Genomic DNA, 18,706 nt, shown 5'->3' on the forward strand with positions numbered 1-18,706 from the left:
TACAAACTTTAATACTACAATTACAAATTACATTATATTGTGTAATATTACTGTGTGTAACATAATTTAAAATATGTTAAAACACCTGCGTACGAGACTACAAAACTAATTGCTTTTGGGTACGAGATTACAAAACTAAATGCCTTTGGGTACGAGATTACAAAACTAAATGCTTTTGGGTACGAGATTAAATTTCACGCAACAAACTGTGTTACATCCTATACAAGTAGTACTGTTATACTCCGTGTTGATATAATTAATTTTGTTATAAAATTACAATTAATGCAAAGTATACGTATACCTTTACTAATGTTTAAAGTTACATTTACCAAACATGTACAGGAATTGTTGATACATTCTTATCTTTATGTTCGACAATTTTTATAAAACTTCGGGAATGTTCGGTTAAGTTCCACAATGTTCGGAAGCATTCGTGTGGTACATTTACCAACATCTACAAAAATTGTTATTAAACGCTTATGTTTATGTTCGGTTAAGTTCGGCAATGTTTGTAAAACTTCGGAAAAGTTCGGTAAAGTTCGTGTTAACTTGTTCAAATTTCCAATTATTGGTGTTTTATAATAATATAATACAATATTTTAAAAATAACGTTTACTAGGTTAATTGTAAATATTTTCAAAGTTAAACATTCCAATTAATATTATTATGTCATATACAAATATTATAAACCTTATTACATATACTACATATCATTAATGCAAAGAAAACACATTAAAATCCAATATAGCAACCGCCATGTTTGTTTCTTGAAACAACACCATCTGTGCACACAACATTAACATTAGTGTGTATAAGACTGTGCGTGTGTGTACATGTACCATAGCAAGTTACCGAGTGTTGTTTGTTTTTATAACCGGCAATACCCCGAGCAGTTTCCGGGCGGCAATATTTTACGCGTCCCGCGTCGCAAAAACCTTTTTCCGGGCGCAAATACCACGCGGCGCGCAGCGGTAGCGGTAAAAAGGCGCGAAAATGGTATTTATTTTAGTAATATCATTCATTTTATTTATTCATATAAAAATATATCCTCTAATAAGCATATTCTTAAAGTTTCAAAAAAATCGACGCTATATTGTTTATGCAAATTCATTAAATTTTTATTTTAAAGTTACATTGTTTAACTGATATCGTAGTGTTCCTTAGGTCCTAAGCTTCAAGAAAATACCTTTCTTTACTTTCTACGACCAATAGTTTGCCGTAAAAAGCCAAAAATAAAAAATGTACTTTTTGAACAGCCCTTGTATTAATTCGAAAAAAAATAAAAATTGTTCAATTTATCATGTAGGGTGTCTTTCTATATAGATCTTGACCTGACAAATCGATTTCTGTAGTCCATTTTGTCCTACGATCATTAGTTTACAATGATCCTATAATCATTTAAAATTATTATACGAAAAAATTTTAGTCTTTTCCCATCAGCGCCATCTATATAGTCATAATTGTCAGTAGTAAACAGGCTTTTCTCCGTTTAACACCAAAACTTATCGCCCTAGTGTTATTTGTAGAAACGGCAATGCCTCATACGTTTACCGAGAAAAATATTTTGTCATTTCCCGTGTTTTTTCCCGCCATATTTTAGTTGTTCGTATAGTTTTCGAATGTGCTTCAAACATGGAAGAGGAGGGCATTTTGTGTTAGGTATGTATCAACGTTTTAAAATTTGTATAATTTGCATGTGCTTTGCAATACAGTATAATGTAACATTACATAAGCATATATCATACTCAAAACCTATTGTTTTCCCCTTCCAAATGGCAAACAAATCTTTAAAGTAACAATAAATACCTAAAAAATAATCACTCAAAAGCATTTACATATTCACTTACAATCTCAATTTATTCTCAATAAGCCACCGGCATAATCATGTTCTGCATACGCCACTGTTTTCAATAAACAAATTATTCGTTTTCGTTAATTTAATTCAATCATTTACTATTCGTTTTCTCTTGGGTTACGAGAACTTCTGCAGTTTTGCTCTTGAAAAAACAAGTTGTCTTCCTTCCTTCCTTTAAAATGTCGTAAATTCCATCCCATTCACCTAGCAATAAAAATCGCCTAAGCGCCATTGACGTTAAGCTTGTTTACCCCCGCCCTCTCTCACACGCACCAACGCATTTATGCGTGCTTCAAGCATTCCCCCTCTCTCTCTCTCTCTCTCACACACACACACAGACCAATACAAAAATACATTCTCTCTCCCCGCCTCTCGCTCCCTTTCTTTCCATGAAACTACCAACAGAAATATACCCTATCCCTCCCGCCTTTTACCAAGTCCTACTGTAGCCTACAGTTAAGCGAACTTTTTTTCTTTTTTTCTTCCCCTCTCGCTCTCTTATGCGTTCCATACTTGTTTCCAATGCTAGGTTACCTGTTTCTCCCCTATTCGCTTCTCGGTGTTTCAAATTGTAGCTAAACCATTTTTTCACCCTCATAAAACTATCCAGGAAATACATGGCACGCGTATTTTAATCTTAAAATCGTCACAAACAAATCTCAATGTCTTTTTCGCTTATAATAACGGTTATATCTTACATTTGTCCAATAAATAAAAGCAAACACAAGTCACTTTAATTCATGTAAATACATTTCAAAATCCAAGTTCAATATTTTTTATCATATTTATTTATATAAATGGTAAATTTTAACTCACCTTTATTCTTCAAACAACACACTCACACGAAAATACACAAGCCAAGTTTTCACAACGCCAAAAGCACACTATATAATTTGGTCTCATTTCAAACTTCCTTATATATATATTGGTTAACCTGCGTGCTTCGAGCATTCACACACACACAACTGTATTCACCCTTCCGTTTTTCACAAAAACGAGTACAAAAGCTATTCTTTAAAGTTAACAAACAGGGCTTTTTCTTTCTTTTTTCTTTTTTCCTAAATGGAACATTTTTCTGTCTAACAAGTCAAAAAAACTTTTTTTTCTAAAAAGGGTTACATTCAACTCAAAATTACAGGGGGTCTCAACCGTCAACAATAAATGCCATATACGTTTTCTCAAATAACTTTCACAAGTGACATCAGCATGCTAAATGGCACATTTATCTATCTAACAACTCAATAGATCTTTGTTTTCTAAAAAGGGTTACACATACAGGGGGTTCGCAAGTAACATGACGTTCTTTCAACCATCAACAATAAATGTCACATACGTTTTCACCTTTTATTCTGTTCCATATGTTTTGCTTTCTATTGCAGTAATTTTCCACATCTCCCTCTAGGTGTCAAGGTCCTTAACTAATGCGTAACAACTCGCACGCCAATTAAAAAAGTGGTCCTTTCCTCAAAAGGAGAACACAGTTCCCCTGCAATCCTATGTCAATAGTCCATCAGTATGTGGCAATGCAATAATTTTTACAAAGTGACATGTAACATTTCCAAGGTATTTCTAAAAATCTCTGTCCTTCAGAATAATGAGTGCTATTTCTCCATAGGGTGCAATTCTCAGCCCAATTTAAACAAGGTCTTTTACTCAAAAACAACATTACAGTTCACCCTGCAATCCTTTTCAATCCTTTCCAAAATTACAATACAACTATCTATGTTCCTTTGTTTACTTCACATCAAAGGATTCTCGACCTCTTTTGACTGTTAGCTAACATTTTGAAACTAAGTTATTTGACATGTTTAAAACACTCTTTTTTGGCTTCCAACAGTTAAAGTATTCTCACACATCTATATGTCACTTTTAAGTGACACTTTCTTCTTTCTTTTAATGACAAAATGATGAAATTACGTGACAGTTACAAAAAGCTTCTCAATTTCAAATTCTAACCTTTCGTATTGTGTTTCCCATGTTTCTAAAAGTTATTTGACATGTCTTTCTCACCTCCCACGGTTAGACTATTCTCATACACCTATATGTCACTTTTAAGTGACAGGAGGTTCAAATTATGTCAGTGTTACACAAAGAGCTTCTCTGTTACAAATACTCTCTATCCATTGTTTAACCCTTTCACAGAGGAAGTCGACTTTTGTCGACAGAAACAAAATTTCCTTATCATGCGAATGTTGACTATAGTCGACGTGTTAAAATTTGTTTGTCCGTATCTTGGCTTTGTCGAGAGTAGTCGCCAAAGTTGTACCGTTCATTTTTTTGTGTTCTATTGTTTTCGATAAACAATAGAAATCACACAGAAAACCTTTGGCGACTACAATCGACAAACCCAAGATACAGACAAATTTTAACACGTCGACTATAATCGACATTCGCAGGTTAGGGAAATGTTTTTCCGTCGCCTTCCACAGTGAAAGGGTTAAACAAAGATATCCTGTCGATTGGAATGTGGACATATAGCAATACAGCTACTAAGAATTATACTATCCTAATATCAACGCGTACTGTAATTAGATGGAATAGTGGAAGGATGGGAAAAGGAATCCTCCTAATAATACATTTAGAGACAAATTTGCGTACACAACTTAACAATGAGCTGATATTGAAAAAATTCCAAATAATAATATAACCGACGCGATTTCTAAATGTAAGATCTATGTTTTCTAGAATTTTCTTGTTTGGTTCTCCCCTTTGGTGTTTCTTCTGTGGAACTTTTCATATGGTTAAGTTTATTCATAGTTTCTCCCTGTCTGAATTTACGCTACATGTATTTTATTTGATTAGATTTTTCTTCTACAATTAGTCCCATTCACTTTAACATTCGGTTTCTCTCCAGTGATCATACACAATACATTTTTTAACCGAACTATCAGTAAATAATGGCTAGAATAGATTTCTCCCCTGCGTGTCTTCTTCATTTATCTTTTACTAGGTTTCTCTCCAGTGATAATATACGATCTATTTAGTCCCACTGCTTTTGCCGAAGTATCAATGAATAGTTAAGCACTAGAATATTTCTCTCCTGCTTGTCTTTTTACTACTGTTTCCAAATTTCACACTTGTTTTATGATTATATTATTTTGTATTTAATAATTCAGTCATGTTTATATTCTGTCACTTATGACTATTTTGTTACTAACATGCTTACTTGTTAATATTAGAATATATTATAACAAAAAATCCTGAATACATTAAGTGATTGGGGAGATCAAATATGTGAGCACAGAATTCTACTACGGATTATACCGTCCTACTTTTCATTACCACCTATCACCAGTCAACTGACAAATCTTGACGGCTTTTTATTACTCTTTTAGTATTTTTGTATTTTTATTCCCTTTACTTCAAACATGAAACTACTTTCGACAGTAGTTCCACTACCACATTAGCCTGTGTTCCACCAACATTCAGAATGATACCTTCCTTGCTTTGGTAGCAGCGAAAGTCTCAACTATATTATCAAAATTCAAAGTGGATGCTATTTCATTTTCGATAGAAAGAATGGCCAGATTCGTGAATCTTTCTTGACTCATTGTGGAACGCAAGTACGATTTTATCAATTTTATTTTGCTGAAAGACCTTTCACATGATGCGACAGATACGGGCAGTGCTACCAAAATCTGAAGAGCGGTTGTCAAACTTTAGTAAAATTCAAACCCCATTGAAGATACATATTTCAGGATGCCTTGTGGGGGAAAAGTCAAGTTGTTCTTTACCTTTCTGAGCACACCTTAGTGAACGGATCCTTACAATCTTGAAATAATTCTAAGCCATCCAGGTCATTTTCGTACAACAAAGTCAGATCAGAGCAACATGCTTTTAGTCTTTCCTCGCTCTCATCATCTAGCTGCTGCAAAAAGTTGGCCATAGAACACAGGAATCCAAATCTGCCCTTCAGGTCATGCATCTGAGTAAACTAATCATACATTTGTTGTCTCATCTCATCTAGAATTTCATTGATAGAGCGCTTCACTTCAGCCTAAGCAGTCAGGGGTTCATTCTTTGCTTCTCCAGGCATGCATCTCATTCTTCTACTGTGTATACCCACAGTTATGTTCCATGCCGTGCAACTTCCTTCAGCTGCGGACATGATTTCCTTGCCCAGTTCAAGTCTCCAGATATCAATGGTGTCAACCAGGCGCTCTAACTGAATAAGAGTTTGATTGAAACTCATATCCTGAGATTGAAGGCATTTTTGGATCTGATCAATATATGAGAGATCTGCAAACCAGAAATATAGTAAAGCGATGCAATTAAATGACTGGATACATGCAAGAAGAAGATCACCATCTCCTCTAGTATCAAGCATTTCAGTCGAAGTGTCACGCAAATCTTCCAACAGATCAATTATTTGCTTCTGCTTTTGAACTCCATCTAGTCTCACTTTCCCGTTTCAGAACAATCTTTACGTGATTTTGCAGCACATTCCATCGGTGAATAGATCTAGAGAAGAATACCAACAAACGTTCCATTGCTCCAAACAAAGTGACTGCCAGAACGTTAATGTGCGCAGCATGTAAGCCACAAGATTCAATGAATATTGTTACAAGGAACGAAGATGGCCAAAGGACTTATATTCCGTATCAAAGTTTGAACTCCAGAATATTGACCGGCCATTGTAGTTTGCTTATCACAAGACTGGCGTCTGCAATCTTAATATCAAGCCTCCAAGACAATAAAACTTTTATTTTATTTATTTTTAATCTACATTCACTTCTTTCTTTAAATTTCTTTGTGGGTTCTCAAGAGAGTGAGTCCCAAAGCTATAGCTTGTTTAGCTTATACTGAAGTCCGGTACTGATATTAGACATATTCTATTTCTGTCATTTCATCCGTTATTTGGTTTAATATTGATAGACAATTAATTGCGTTTACTTTTAGGGAAGGTGTGGATTATAAACCTTGACAGCCCTTATACAGCTCATGCTAACAAGGTTTTTTAGTATTTTTTTACCTACCATCGGGGCCCCCACCAAGTGGGGCCCGGGGCGGGGACATCGCTCGCCCCTCCCTTACGCCGCCACTGTTTGAATAAATACAATAATAAACCAAACCACTTGGCTCAACGGTTCATTTGTCGGCCTAAGCCTTCTCCAGCGCCATCTGTTAGCGACCGACTGAACTATGTCCAGCCTAGCAGCGAGCTTGGTCAGCGTGCTGTGACGCCCTGTCTCTAACAGGCGCATCAGGAGCTATGTAGACCTAGTGGCTGACACGTCTTGTTTTCGCGTGACTCCCCAGTTTGCCTGACGACGATAGGTGGACGCCGAAAACTGGGGAATCACCGGCCGGGAATTGAAGCTGGGACCACGTCCAATGTACATGAGTCCAATGCTGTAACCACTAGACTACGGTGTTCCTCTATTTAAATAAATAACTTTCTTAATATATATATATATATATATATATATATATATATATATATATATATATATATACAACTATTCTGAAAAAAAAAGTACAATTTAAGCTGAGAACTTCCGATTGCTTGCAATTGAAATGGGCCAACAATAAGAAAGTACATTTTCCTTAAATTTTATACTTTCCTGAACATTTATTGAAATGAAATCTTTCAGTTTTACGTCCTACGATTATGCTGGGTAAGCTAAAGAAAACAGAGGACAATCAATTAGATGGTGGAATGAAGATAATGGGAAGAAACGGGAGAATTCCGAGGAAACCCACGCACACGGTGTTTGTCCACGACAAAGCCCACTTGCTGAATATTTATTAGTGTTTATTTATTAAATACACCAACTTTTTATATAGAATATTGTGTGTATTTTGTCGAACATCAGGGACTTATTCCTATAGTTTAGGGTTGAAATTAGTGAGCGGGAGGATCGTTCGATTTAATAGTGTATCAACTTTAATATTTAATAGAGTATCACTAGTATAAGTATGAAATCTGTTAATACTACGGAAAATGTTGCATAAACAAACATTAGAAAAAAAGTAATCAACATTGTCCTTTTAAATATTCGTATTGCGTAATGCATTATTCATGTTGTTACGTAAGAAAACTGAACATATTCTTAAAAAATAAGATGATTATTTTTGTTCTATAACCTTTAGAGAGACTCAGCATATGAGCAATTTATATTGCACATGGTAAACTGTATAGTTGGTGGCAGGAAAAACAAATGTAAACAAACAACCAAACAAAAAGTCCTTGGTTCTCACGAATACACTTACAAAAACTGTCCTAGAATTTCCTACTCTGATGAATGACTCACAGCAGCGCAAACCCTTGCGTTGCTCGTCATCCGGGCGTTGGTGTGTGCTCTTCATGGCCTGAGTGTGATTACTGAAAGATGGCGCCTATCATGGATACAGGGGCTCCAGCTGGCAGTAATGAGAAAAAGAAAAGTGAAGGAGAAAACAAGGAGAATTTATGGTAAAAACATTTTGATTTCTTTAGCTAACGTTAGTGGTAACTAAAATCTGTATAGAACCATTAGTAAACCTAGTTATGGTATCCAAGAGAAATAAATATATATAATTTGTAAAGCAGTTTTTTGACACTAGGACAGGAAACCGATTTTATTCTGAAATGTGATTGAAGTTTACGGTGGTTCAGTTGTGCTTTTCTGTTATACAACGTTAATATGTTACAGTGTGAAATGGACAAGTGTGTTATTTAGAAAAACGCCTTTACAAGTTCAAGTAGTATTGAAGCATAAAGAATATTAACGTGAAATGTGGAGCAACGTACTGTGTTGCCCCTTCAGAGGATTTGATAACCGAATCCGTAGATCATAACTAATTGTTAGTAGAATTGTAAATAAACATATGTTATTCGTTTAATCGTTGATTTGGCATACTTCAGTTTGAACTAAATTAAAACATTAATTCTATTAACCTATCATTGTTTTAAAAAACTTTTACCCTTGCACTTCGAATTTGGTACGGAAATCCTATGTTTATTTCCATTGTATGTATGCTATTCTTAGTTCATTCTTCTTAAACCTTTAGTGATTTTATGGGTATTATTAAGTTTCTTCTTCAAATCACTTGGTAGTGACTCCGGCTCATTTGATAGTGATTACAGTTCTTTATTTGGGCATTTATTCCAAAGTTGGGCGTCCGCTTTTCGCTGTTATCTCCTCTGCACACTTTGTGTAATTTGTCATTAGGTTCATTAATCCGTGCTCTTCACAAACTTTTAAAAGATTTTGCTCGTTATCAACGTATTGCTTCACAAATGTTAAAACTGTTAGTTCATTTCCCTTGTACATTCGCCATGTTGATAACATAAATGCTCATTTCTTTCCCACAATGCAACTGTTTGGTTACCTTGCGCCAAGTAGTTCCCTCCGCTCGTCGTATAGTCCCATGTTTATAGCCGCATATATATAACAAATAAACAGATTTTTCGAGACTCTTATATATTATCAAGCACACAAACGATCAAATTATCCATATCTTTCCTGTAAATTTTAAAAATTTTGCTGGAAACGGACGCCCAACTTTGGAATTTAACCCTTTATTTGTAACTGTGATGTGTATATTATAAATACAATGTGGGCGTATGATATAAATTTGGATATAGTATATATGAAGCTGCATCAGTTCCCGAAGAAGCAGGAAGCTCATACTTTTAGGGATTATTCATTTGTATGTACGAACTTACAAAAGGGGTAACAAAGCGACTTTTATTTACTTATCGACTGATACGAAAATAAAAAAGAACGTACCTGTACTTTCTATCTGCATGTGTAGTGCCCTTGTACTTTATCTTTAAGTATGTGTGTAAGGAGGGGAAGGAATTTAACGCATATCGCATGTCTTGTGCACATGGATGCTTCTTACTATTGCACTACGTAGAAAATTTATAGTATTTCATGTAGAAGTGGTAATAGAACACAGAAGAAACGCAGATCAGGGGGTTCTCATGCATACTATTACATAAAATTTAAAACTACAGTGCATAAAATGAAACGAACGAACTTGTGCTAGGTGCCTATTAAAAAGCGCTAATGGTATTTAACCGAGTCAGTGCAGGAGAGCAGCGAGGTGCCCCGAGGGTTAGCGAGGGGTGCGCCAGCAACGATGGGTATATACAGTACTGAACGAGGTTGTTTACATCTGTTCACTACAAGTCACAGTGCCGGCTCCGGAGCTTCGATGTTTTTTTTGAGATACCAAATGCCATCCGATTTTTTTTTTTTTTTTGGCCTATGTTTAGCAGAAGTGGTCCAGCTCTTTATAGATATATATATATATATATATATATATATATATATATAATAAACGTTACAATTTTGGTAATTTCTGTTCACACTATTTTGGTTTAGGTTAGTTTATCTTAGATTACGTTTGTGTAGGGGTCCAGAAGCACATAAAAAACACTAAATTTACAGGAGAAATGGATAATGCAAGTACTTAGACGTAACATAACGTAACCAAATCTAACCTAATATTAGTAGAAAGAAGCGAAATTCTATCATTTTTTGGAAAATTATGCTGGACCCCTAGGGTTCACTCGAGCAGACGGCTCTACCAAAATCAAAATTAATAGTATAATACGATGTCAAACACATTTTCGTAAAAGATATCATATTGAAATACATTGAAATAACAGAACAGAAACGGGGTTTTACTTATTTTCACTTTAAATTAATTTATTTCGGAATTTGATTTAAATCAACGATTTTTATTTAAAAAAAAAATCAAGTGATTTAAATCGTGATTTAAATAAGACTGATTTAAATCAATCCACCCTGCAATTTACTGAAGCGAGAATACAAGAATGCGAAAAAGGTGGAAATAAACGGCGGGAATGTTCTGTTCGTGTTAGCAATGGACATTTGCGATGGAAGAGAAGTAAACATTCAAAACAGACTAATTTCTCCTCGCAGCGGGCCATTTGTACCCGGGAAACCAGTGAAGCCATTTTGAAAGTAAGAGTTACTACGATTATTTAAGTGTTTTTGAAGGTGAAAATTATTGCGGATATTTTATGTATTTTTCCACTATCCTTGTTTATGCGTATGCCCCGTCGCTGACGCGCCTGCTTCCTACGGACGCACCCCTTCGCTTCGCTTTCCCCCCCTTCCCCTGGGGCGCTCCTGCCCTCACTCGGGTAGTTTCTCTCTCGTTGCAAAGGAAGCTGTGTATGGCATAGCTTTTTTTTTCTTCCTTTGAGTTTAATCTCAAACAATTATGCACTGAGACTGATACGGAGTGAGGATGATAATGACGAGATATTGGTGCAGAATAGTCCACCATAAAAATTGTAATTTTACGGTTAAAATGAGTTGAATGCAAGAGAATTGTGTGGGAGTCAGAGTTAAAATCAATGAGTCCAAATGAAATACGACTTTGTGACATACTGATTTTCATCAACGGAGTATTTCGAGAGTTACTAGTGTAAAACTAGTACAGATGCTCTAACCATGTGATTTTACACAATATCAAGTGTGTGCAGTGTCATTTGTGCGAATCCCTCCGTCGCTGACGCGCCTGCTCCCTACGGCGACATCCTCACGCTCTTGCATGGGCTTTTCTGCTGCGCTCCAAACAGGAATTTAAATTGTAAATAGATACTTTTCATCTATTGAGGACTGGAGATCTATTTTACTAAATCTATTGTATCGACACATCTTAATGGAAACAAGTTGCAGTATTAGTGTCCTTATTGCTGTTACGAATTAAAAATGAATAAGTTTAGTGTTCAAGTTCCACCATGCTCAGCCAACTTTTACCAAATCTCGAGATTAAAGATTATCTGATTACTATTGATCAGATTTTTATGACCTAAAAAGTGTGAAAATATGCACACACTTGTACCCTAAAAACTAAAATATAACCTAATACTAAGCAACTTCACACCATTAGGGCACTTGACTTTAGAAATTTTGGAACTATATTCAGTGATGCCAAGTTTTCTGACAAAAAAGCCTCCAGCCAACGTTAAATACCTCTCGTATTCGAAAAATGTACGAACGCTGAATATAGTAGTGACTCGTCTTACCGTAAGTACAGTCATAATTTTAACAGGTGGTCCAGGGGAAAGTTCTCGCAGGGTCTATCCCCGATTATACCCAAAGCGTACTACCAGTATTTCCACAGTACCACTTTCAACTCCCGTGTATTAATAGTCTTCCCCAGATATGAATGGGGGAATTTCCCACCTATGTACTGCCAGGGATTATTGCAAGGGAGGAGACAGTGATAGAGACACAAAGATGCCGAGATGTTGATTTCTTTTTTCAAAGTAGTTGATGCTATGCCAAATAAAGAAGAGTTACTCCTCACAACGTGTAATATTCCTTTAAGTTCCGAAGTCTCGTTATACAGGGTCAGATATTCTAAGAAAGGAAATTGGAAGTTGCCAGTACTAGTTACATACGTTGACAATATTGTATTTCTGAATAATGATTGGAACCAGTGTGACTACCGCTAGTACTTTCGCAGTAGATCTAGTACCTTTTATAATATTTTAGTGTTCTAGTACTTTCAGCAATAAATCTAGTATTTTTCTCCTCCTCTTCTTTTCTCATGTACGAAAACTTCACTGTTCCTGGTAACTTTTTTCTACCTTTTTCTTTTTTTTTTAACGGTAGTGTTTACAAGAGCGGAAGTGGGATATAGGTGCCGCTCTGTCGCATCCTTCAACGAGAAGAAATTCTGGCAAGTTATAATTCATTCTATTGGGGAAAATAGGAAGTACAAAAGTGTCAATAAATGACCATAGTAAACGATATTATATATTTAGTGATCAGTTTAATTAGTAGACTATTAAGGAATTAAAATTCGATTTTCTTAATACCAATTTTATGATATTTCTTTTTTTTCTGACATCCTCTATATCTGTCATACTTCTATTACTTTAGTGGTTTTACAGAGAGTTCTAATACGACAATTAAGCAGGGACTCCGCCAGTATTTTTAGTTTGGAGGTGTAAAGTCAAAATTGGTAGAGTGTAAATGGTTTGCACGGTTTTTATCAAATTTTGACTTTAAAAATTTTAAATTTGGGAGTTCTGTCAAGGATGTGAGAGGTCACTCCCCTGATCCAGGGGAAGGAGAACTGTCGGAAACCTTCTAATAAGATATTAATATCGTAAAATCTCATAAGGACAGTAGGATAAACGGGAGAAGATAAAATTTTAGTACTTTTTTCCCCAGATCTAATACTTTTTTTTCTGCAGAGGTTAGTACCAAGTATTTTTGCTGGGTGGTCACACTGACTGGAACTCCCTAAAATACAGAGTTTGCCCAAGTGGGCCCAGCCCGATAAAGCTCAGTGGGTTTTTTCGGGTTGGACCTACCTGAGTTTTTTGACCTTTCTGTTAGTACCGGAATATTATTGGTACAACTAAGGTGATCACATTAAAAGTTATTTTTATCAGATTTTGAACTTTCTTTGGGCGAATTATATGCTTTCATGTTCAACATTCGACATAAGACCTTTATAAAGTTCTGAATGCACTGAATGAATGAATTTAAAATCTCAGCTTCAGATAATTATAGAACAAATTAATGTATGGATTATACTTATAGCCTATTTGAAGTAAAATAAGCAATTTTGCATTTTAGAAAATACTTTTCGTGAATAGTGTGCTTCTTGACTCGGTGCCGTCGTGAGATTCTCATACGTTGACAGGTTGAAGATCATAGGTGCCGGTACTAACAGTAAATATGTAAATACATTAGTAAAACTATTAGTATTATTTCTTACCTTTCACGGTAACAAAAGTATTCAGTAAAATTTAATTTTCAAATAACAGTGTAGTAAAGTCATTTGTTGCTATCTATACAAATAACGGTGTATAGATTTTTTCGGCATACCAACGTAAAATTACAAAATGGCCCTTTTTTTTCTTCAAAATAACGGATATCCACGCTACAAAGAGCAGTTTTCGGTCTTTCAAGTTAAAATTTTCAAAATAGAAGCACGAGAGATTAAATTAGCTGTATATATTTTGGCGGCATAAAATTTTAAAATGGTGGTCATTATTCAAATTAGCGGATATCTATGCTACAGAGTGCAATTTTCGGACTTTTTAAGTTGAAATTTTGAGGGTAGAAGCACAAGACATTTTAAATTTGCTGTATAGATTTTTTCGGCTATCCAATATAAAATTTCAAAATGGTGGCCATTTTTTCAAAACAGCAGTGAATAGAAAATTGTTGCAAGTTGTGACAATGACAATCTTGAAAGGTAAATCATATTTTAACATTTTTACCCCAAAGACATTGAAATATTTCAAAAAAAAAAAAAAACAATTAAACCCGAAAATACCCGAAAAAACCCACGTGGGCCCAGATGGATTGGATTTTTTCAAACCCTGCTAAAATATGACCAAAAAATATGCTTTTATATCACTTCGGTCCTAAATAAGACCTAAACCTAAAATATGGTTCAAAAACGCATTTATATGACCAATAAAAACCGAATGTTCATGTTTTTAGGAGTAAAAAATGTGTTTGTAATTAATTACATACCGGTGCACATTTTACCCGAAATAAATTGTAAAACTTTTTTTTTTAACATACAAAATTATTAATGTTACAGGACATGATTAAAACCGAACAAACGTATATAGGGCGTTCCAAAATATTGGTACCTCAAAAATTGAGAGGTATAACGGTATAACCCAGGATCCCACGATACATCCGCGATACAACGGGGTTTTACTGTATTAACAATCTGGCCACTGGGTTGTTGTTTCCCTATCCAGTGAATGTCAAGAAAGACGATGAGCATGCATGTGGTTGAGGTGTGAACCTGCTTCGTCTTTTTCAGTCTCGAAAATGATCTATCTTCCACTGTGATGATATCACCTCGTACAAGGTGTCCTAAAATTCCGCTTCATTAAAGGAAATCATTTTCCATATATATTTAATGTGAGTTTCCTAAATTCAAGACATACATCCAAATGGAATTCTGTGTTTTTTAGAGTAGAAAATACCATTTAAACGGCACGGCACGGCGCTCATTTTTGGTTCAGATGTGCTGATGATTTTTGTTTGTAAATTTGACGTTGAACTCGTGCAAATTCAGATAATCTCAGAGAAGTAAAGTTGAAGGCTGGCAAGCGTGAAATTCAATAAATAGTTTATGAAGTGTGGGAAATTTTTGTTTCTTATACCTCTTGATCTGTACTGAAATTAGTGTATATAGTTAAAACGTGATATGTGTAACGTTTAGGTGAAGTTTTATTCTTGTTGTCTACCAGCAAATAGTTTTTAATATACCGGCAGATCTAGTTAAAATTTGTTGCAATAGTTTTTATGAAAATCTGAAAAACGTTGAGAATATTTCGTGCATACAGTGTTCAATTGACCAAAGATAAGAAAAAGAATTTTGACGGTACTGATTTGTAATAAACTGAATTTGTCTTTCAGGGCAGCTATATTGGGTGAAGTACAGGCCAGAGGGAGTACCAAGTTACCATCATGTAAATCTATTCTTGTGTTAGGTAAGCTTTCGAATTACGAAATTGTATTTGTTATATATATAAACACGAAATCAGTAATATATTTAAAACTAGACTGCATTTTTCTTACAACATTCAGAATCTATTAATTCCGTTGAAAATTCAAATGAACACTGAAACTTTATCTATTATAAATTCGTATTATAGCACAGAATATAGTGTATGAACTTGAACTAAACATATTGCATGTGGTAATTAAAATTGAGTGTGATACATATGATTTTAAGTAGTTTATATTTTCCACATAATAAAGCAGAAATCCGTAGTCTTTTCTGTTGTGGTACCTGAGAGAAATATCGTTGTGAATAAATTGCGCCACTAAATAGTAAAATAAAAGGGTACTATTACTACAACAGATATTGAGTACTTTGTTCATCATTTGTTGCACTTGTGGAGCCTTCAGTAATTTTCTTCTTTTCGAAAATAATAGTTGACAGCTTCATCGAAATTCTTTCATTTTACAAATAGAAATACTTCTTATAAGTGTCAAATTGGAGCTAAGTCCTTTCTTAGGAAGTCAGTATAATAGTAATTTGTTAGATCAATCATTTATCTGTCAATAAATTTCGATTGATTTATTATTATTATTATGCTCCTGTTTATATCATTTTTTAATTCATCTTACCATCTGTTCTTGTCGTTTTCTTGGCCGTTTTTCTATCATAATCATCTGCAGAAACTTTTCCAGTAAGTTTTACCAGTTTTTTTCTTTTTACATGTCTATTAGGGTAGACTATGTTTTGTGCTTTTCCTTTGTCACTTTATTATTATTATTATTATTATTATTATTATTATTATTATTATTATTATTATTATTATTATTATTATTATTATTATTATTATTATTATGTTTGAGAGTTACCTTGATTCTTTCCAAGAATAGCTTTCGGAATCTCATCTCCTTTGTTTAGATTTTAGTCTATTGACTGTTCATTATTATCCATGTGTTATGCGTATGGAGTGCGTGTTCTATAGGAGCATTCTAACTTTTACGGCATATAAATGGAAAAATCTTAGCTTAACAAATTTCTTAGCTCTAGCATCCGGATCAAGTAATTATTATTAAATCATTTCAACATTCTTCTTCAGTAATTCTTAAATTAGTTACACACAAGATTCTTTAAAAGATCATGTATATATTGAACTATTCTAGAGGAATTAATGAGACATAAATTATCGGAAAATATTTAAGAAAAATTGTAGAACAACTAACGATCAATTTCTGCACAAAGCTATTTTTTCGTGAAAAACTGTCTTGGAACTCACTAAAGCAGAAGTGTCTACTTGTGACTTTAATATACAAAATACATTCCAGAAATCTAATAATCACTTTCTCCATTGAAGTCGCTTTTCTTTGATGTGTGAGGTTCCTGGTTCGATCCCTGGCCAAGTAAGTTTGTAGTGGATAACATCTTGTCCGTGGGTTTTCTCGAAGTACCCCCGTTTCTTCTCACATTATCTCCACCAACTAACCCATCATTCACTTGCCTTAATCATAAGATCATATACGTAGGACGTTAAACTCTACTAGTTTTTTTTTTCTTTCTTTAACAGTCTTTTAGGATGTTCATGGCTTTATTTTTACTTGGTTCACGCTAGTATCATTCATATAATTCTGTTAAGAACTTAATAGTCTAAATGAACGCAGCATAAAGATCTGCAAGATTTCATGGCAATAGTGCTTCCATTATGGAAAAACAACTTTAAATACTGCCTCAGTTTTGAAGTTAATTCGACTTCTTGAACTTACAGGAGATTCTCAGATGTTTTAGTAAAGGAGTAAGTGATTGTAGGAGCATTCATTGGTGCGTGAGAATTTGTAGAATTTTTAATTGTTCTGATAATTGTGATCATTTAAAATGATAGCGTATTCTATAATAATTTTCAAAAAGCCACTGCAGTCATATATTCAAGAACTTGGTAATTAAACTGTAGCATGCACTCGAAACTTGAAGTACAGTGAAGAAGCTTTTACATTAGTAAACATGAATCATCCAGAAGGTAAATTAAGATAATCTTCCATGCTCTGTTAACTCTCCAACAGTATCGGATTCAAGTTTCGTTGTAGTTCGGAACTTTCGTAAGTAGTATGTCCCATTTTTCACAACGTTATAGAACGTTAGATTTTGCTTATTATTAGGAAATAGTGTGTGTGTGTGTTTTTTTACTAACTAGTTCTCATAAAACGAGTCAAAAAGTTAATATAAATCGCTGTTAAAGTAGATGTTTCATCAGTTCATGTGTATACTATATTAGAATAAATTGTTCACAAATCTTAACCGCATGCTTTTTCTTTCTTCCTTGTAGGTGATAATGAATCAGGGAAAACTACGCTAATTGCAAAATTACAAGGAGTGGAAGATCCTAAGAAGGGATCGGGATTAGAATATGCATATATTGACGTGCGAGATGAGTATAGAGATGGTAAGAACAGTTTGGAATATCTACAGAAATATAGGAAATTAGGATTTTACAGTTGTGTAATTGTAGGTTTGATTTTTCAGGTATTTATATATATGGATTGCATATTCACTTACGATTTGCTTAATAGTATCCGCTATTTTGTAAAATTTACATATCCATTGATATAATTTAAATTATTAGATATAAGGTACCGTATAATTGTATTTTCGTAGAAGTCAAAAATGTTTGAAAAGCCTACTACTGCATTCATATTACGTATTATTGCCAGCAAGTCCTCCATCATGCAGTTTGCATTAAATAAGAAAAATATCTGTTTATCTAACATGCATCAGGCTTCAATCAGATAGGGCTATTCATCCCTCTGTTATTACAGGGTTCACACTGAGCTTGAAAGTCAGGGAAACGCTTTAAAATATTCCAAGAGTCAAGAAAATCTGTCTGCCATAATTTACAGAGTATATATATATATATATAGCTGCTCACAAAGGATATAAAGAATCAAGACAGACTATACGATTAGCGTACGCGCTTTCGGCGCGGAAGACTGGGTTCGATTTCGAGCGCAAGCTCATGTGGTTCGGATCTCACGTTAAGCTGTAAATCCACATCTCATATTACTTCGCTGCTGAACGGGACGCTGAACTCAAAATCCAATCTAATCAAAACAGATTCAAAAAGAAGGTAAGGGGGAAGCTGAAAACAATTATATTTTGAAATAAAGAAGCTTGAAGAATTCCGAAAGGTATTAAAATTTCAAGCTTTGAAAGAACAACAAATTAAATGTGAAATTCAAGTGCTACAAAAAAAAAAAAAAAAAAAAAGTTTGTGGTTGCATATAATTAGAGATAAGCCAAATTGTAATGTAAGTTTACTTGTTTATGGGTGTGAGTGTATTCAGAATACCGAAATGTAAGAAATATCGTTAGCTTATGATTATTGTATTCCAAGTTCGAGTCATAGTA

General features: G+C 34.3%; 1 protein-coding gene across 2 annotated transcripts in view; it reads left to right on the plus strand.

Moving 5' to 3' along the window:
- Window positions 1-8,102: 8,102 nt before the first annotated feature.
- Window positions 8,103-18,706, plus strand: part of Dlic (dynein light intermediate chain) — a 42,051-nt gene continuing 31,447 nt past the window's right edge. The window contains exons 1-3 of one of the 2 annotated variants that reach the window (XR_014128874.1): window positions 8,103-8,270; window positions 15,229-15,302; window positions 17,628-17,744. Coding sequence is in view for 1 of the 2 variants with exons in the window: in XM_081743877.1 (XP_081600003.1) it covers window positions 8,188-8,270; window positions 15,229-15,302; window positions 17,628-17,744 (274 nt within the window). In the remaining variant the exon portion in view is untranslated. The remainder of the gene's footprint in view (window positions 8,271-15,228; window positions 15,303-17,627; window positions 17,745-18,706) is intronic. The other variant, XM_081743877.1, reaches the window with a different exon arrangement.

The sequence above is a fragment of the Thermobia domestica genome, chromosome 2 (genome assembly GCF_964235325.1).
Source record: "Thermobia domestica chromosome 2, izTheDome1.hap1.1, whole genome shotgun sequence".
NCBI lineage: Eukaryota > Metazoa > Arthropoda > Insecta > Zygentoma > Lepismatidae > Thermobia > Thermobia domestica.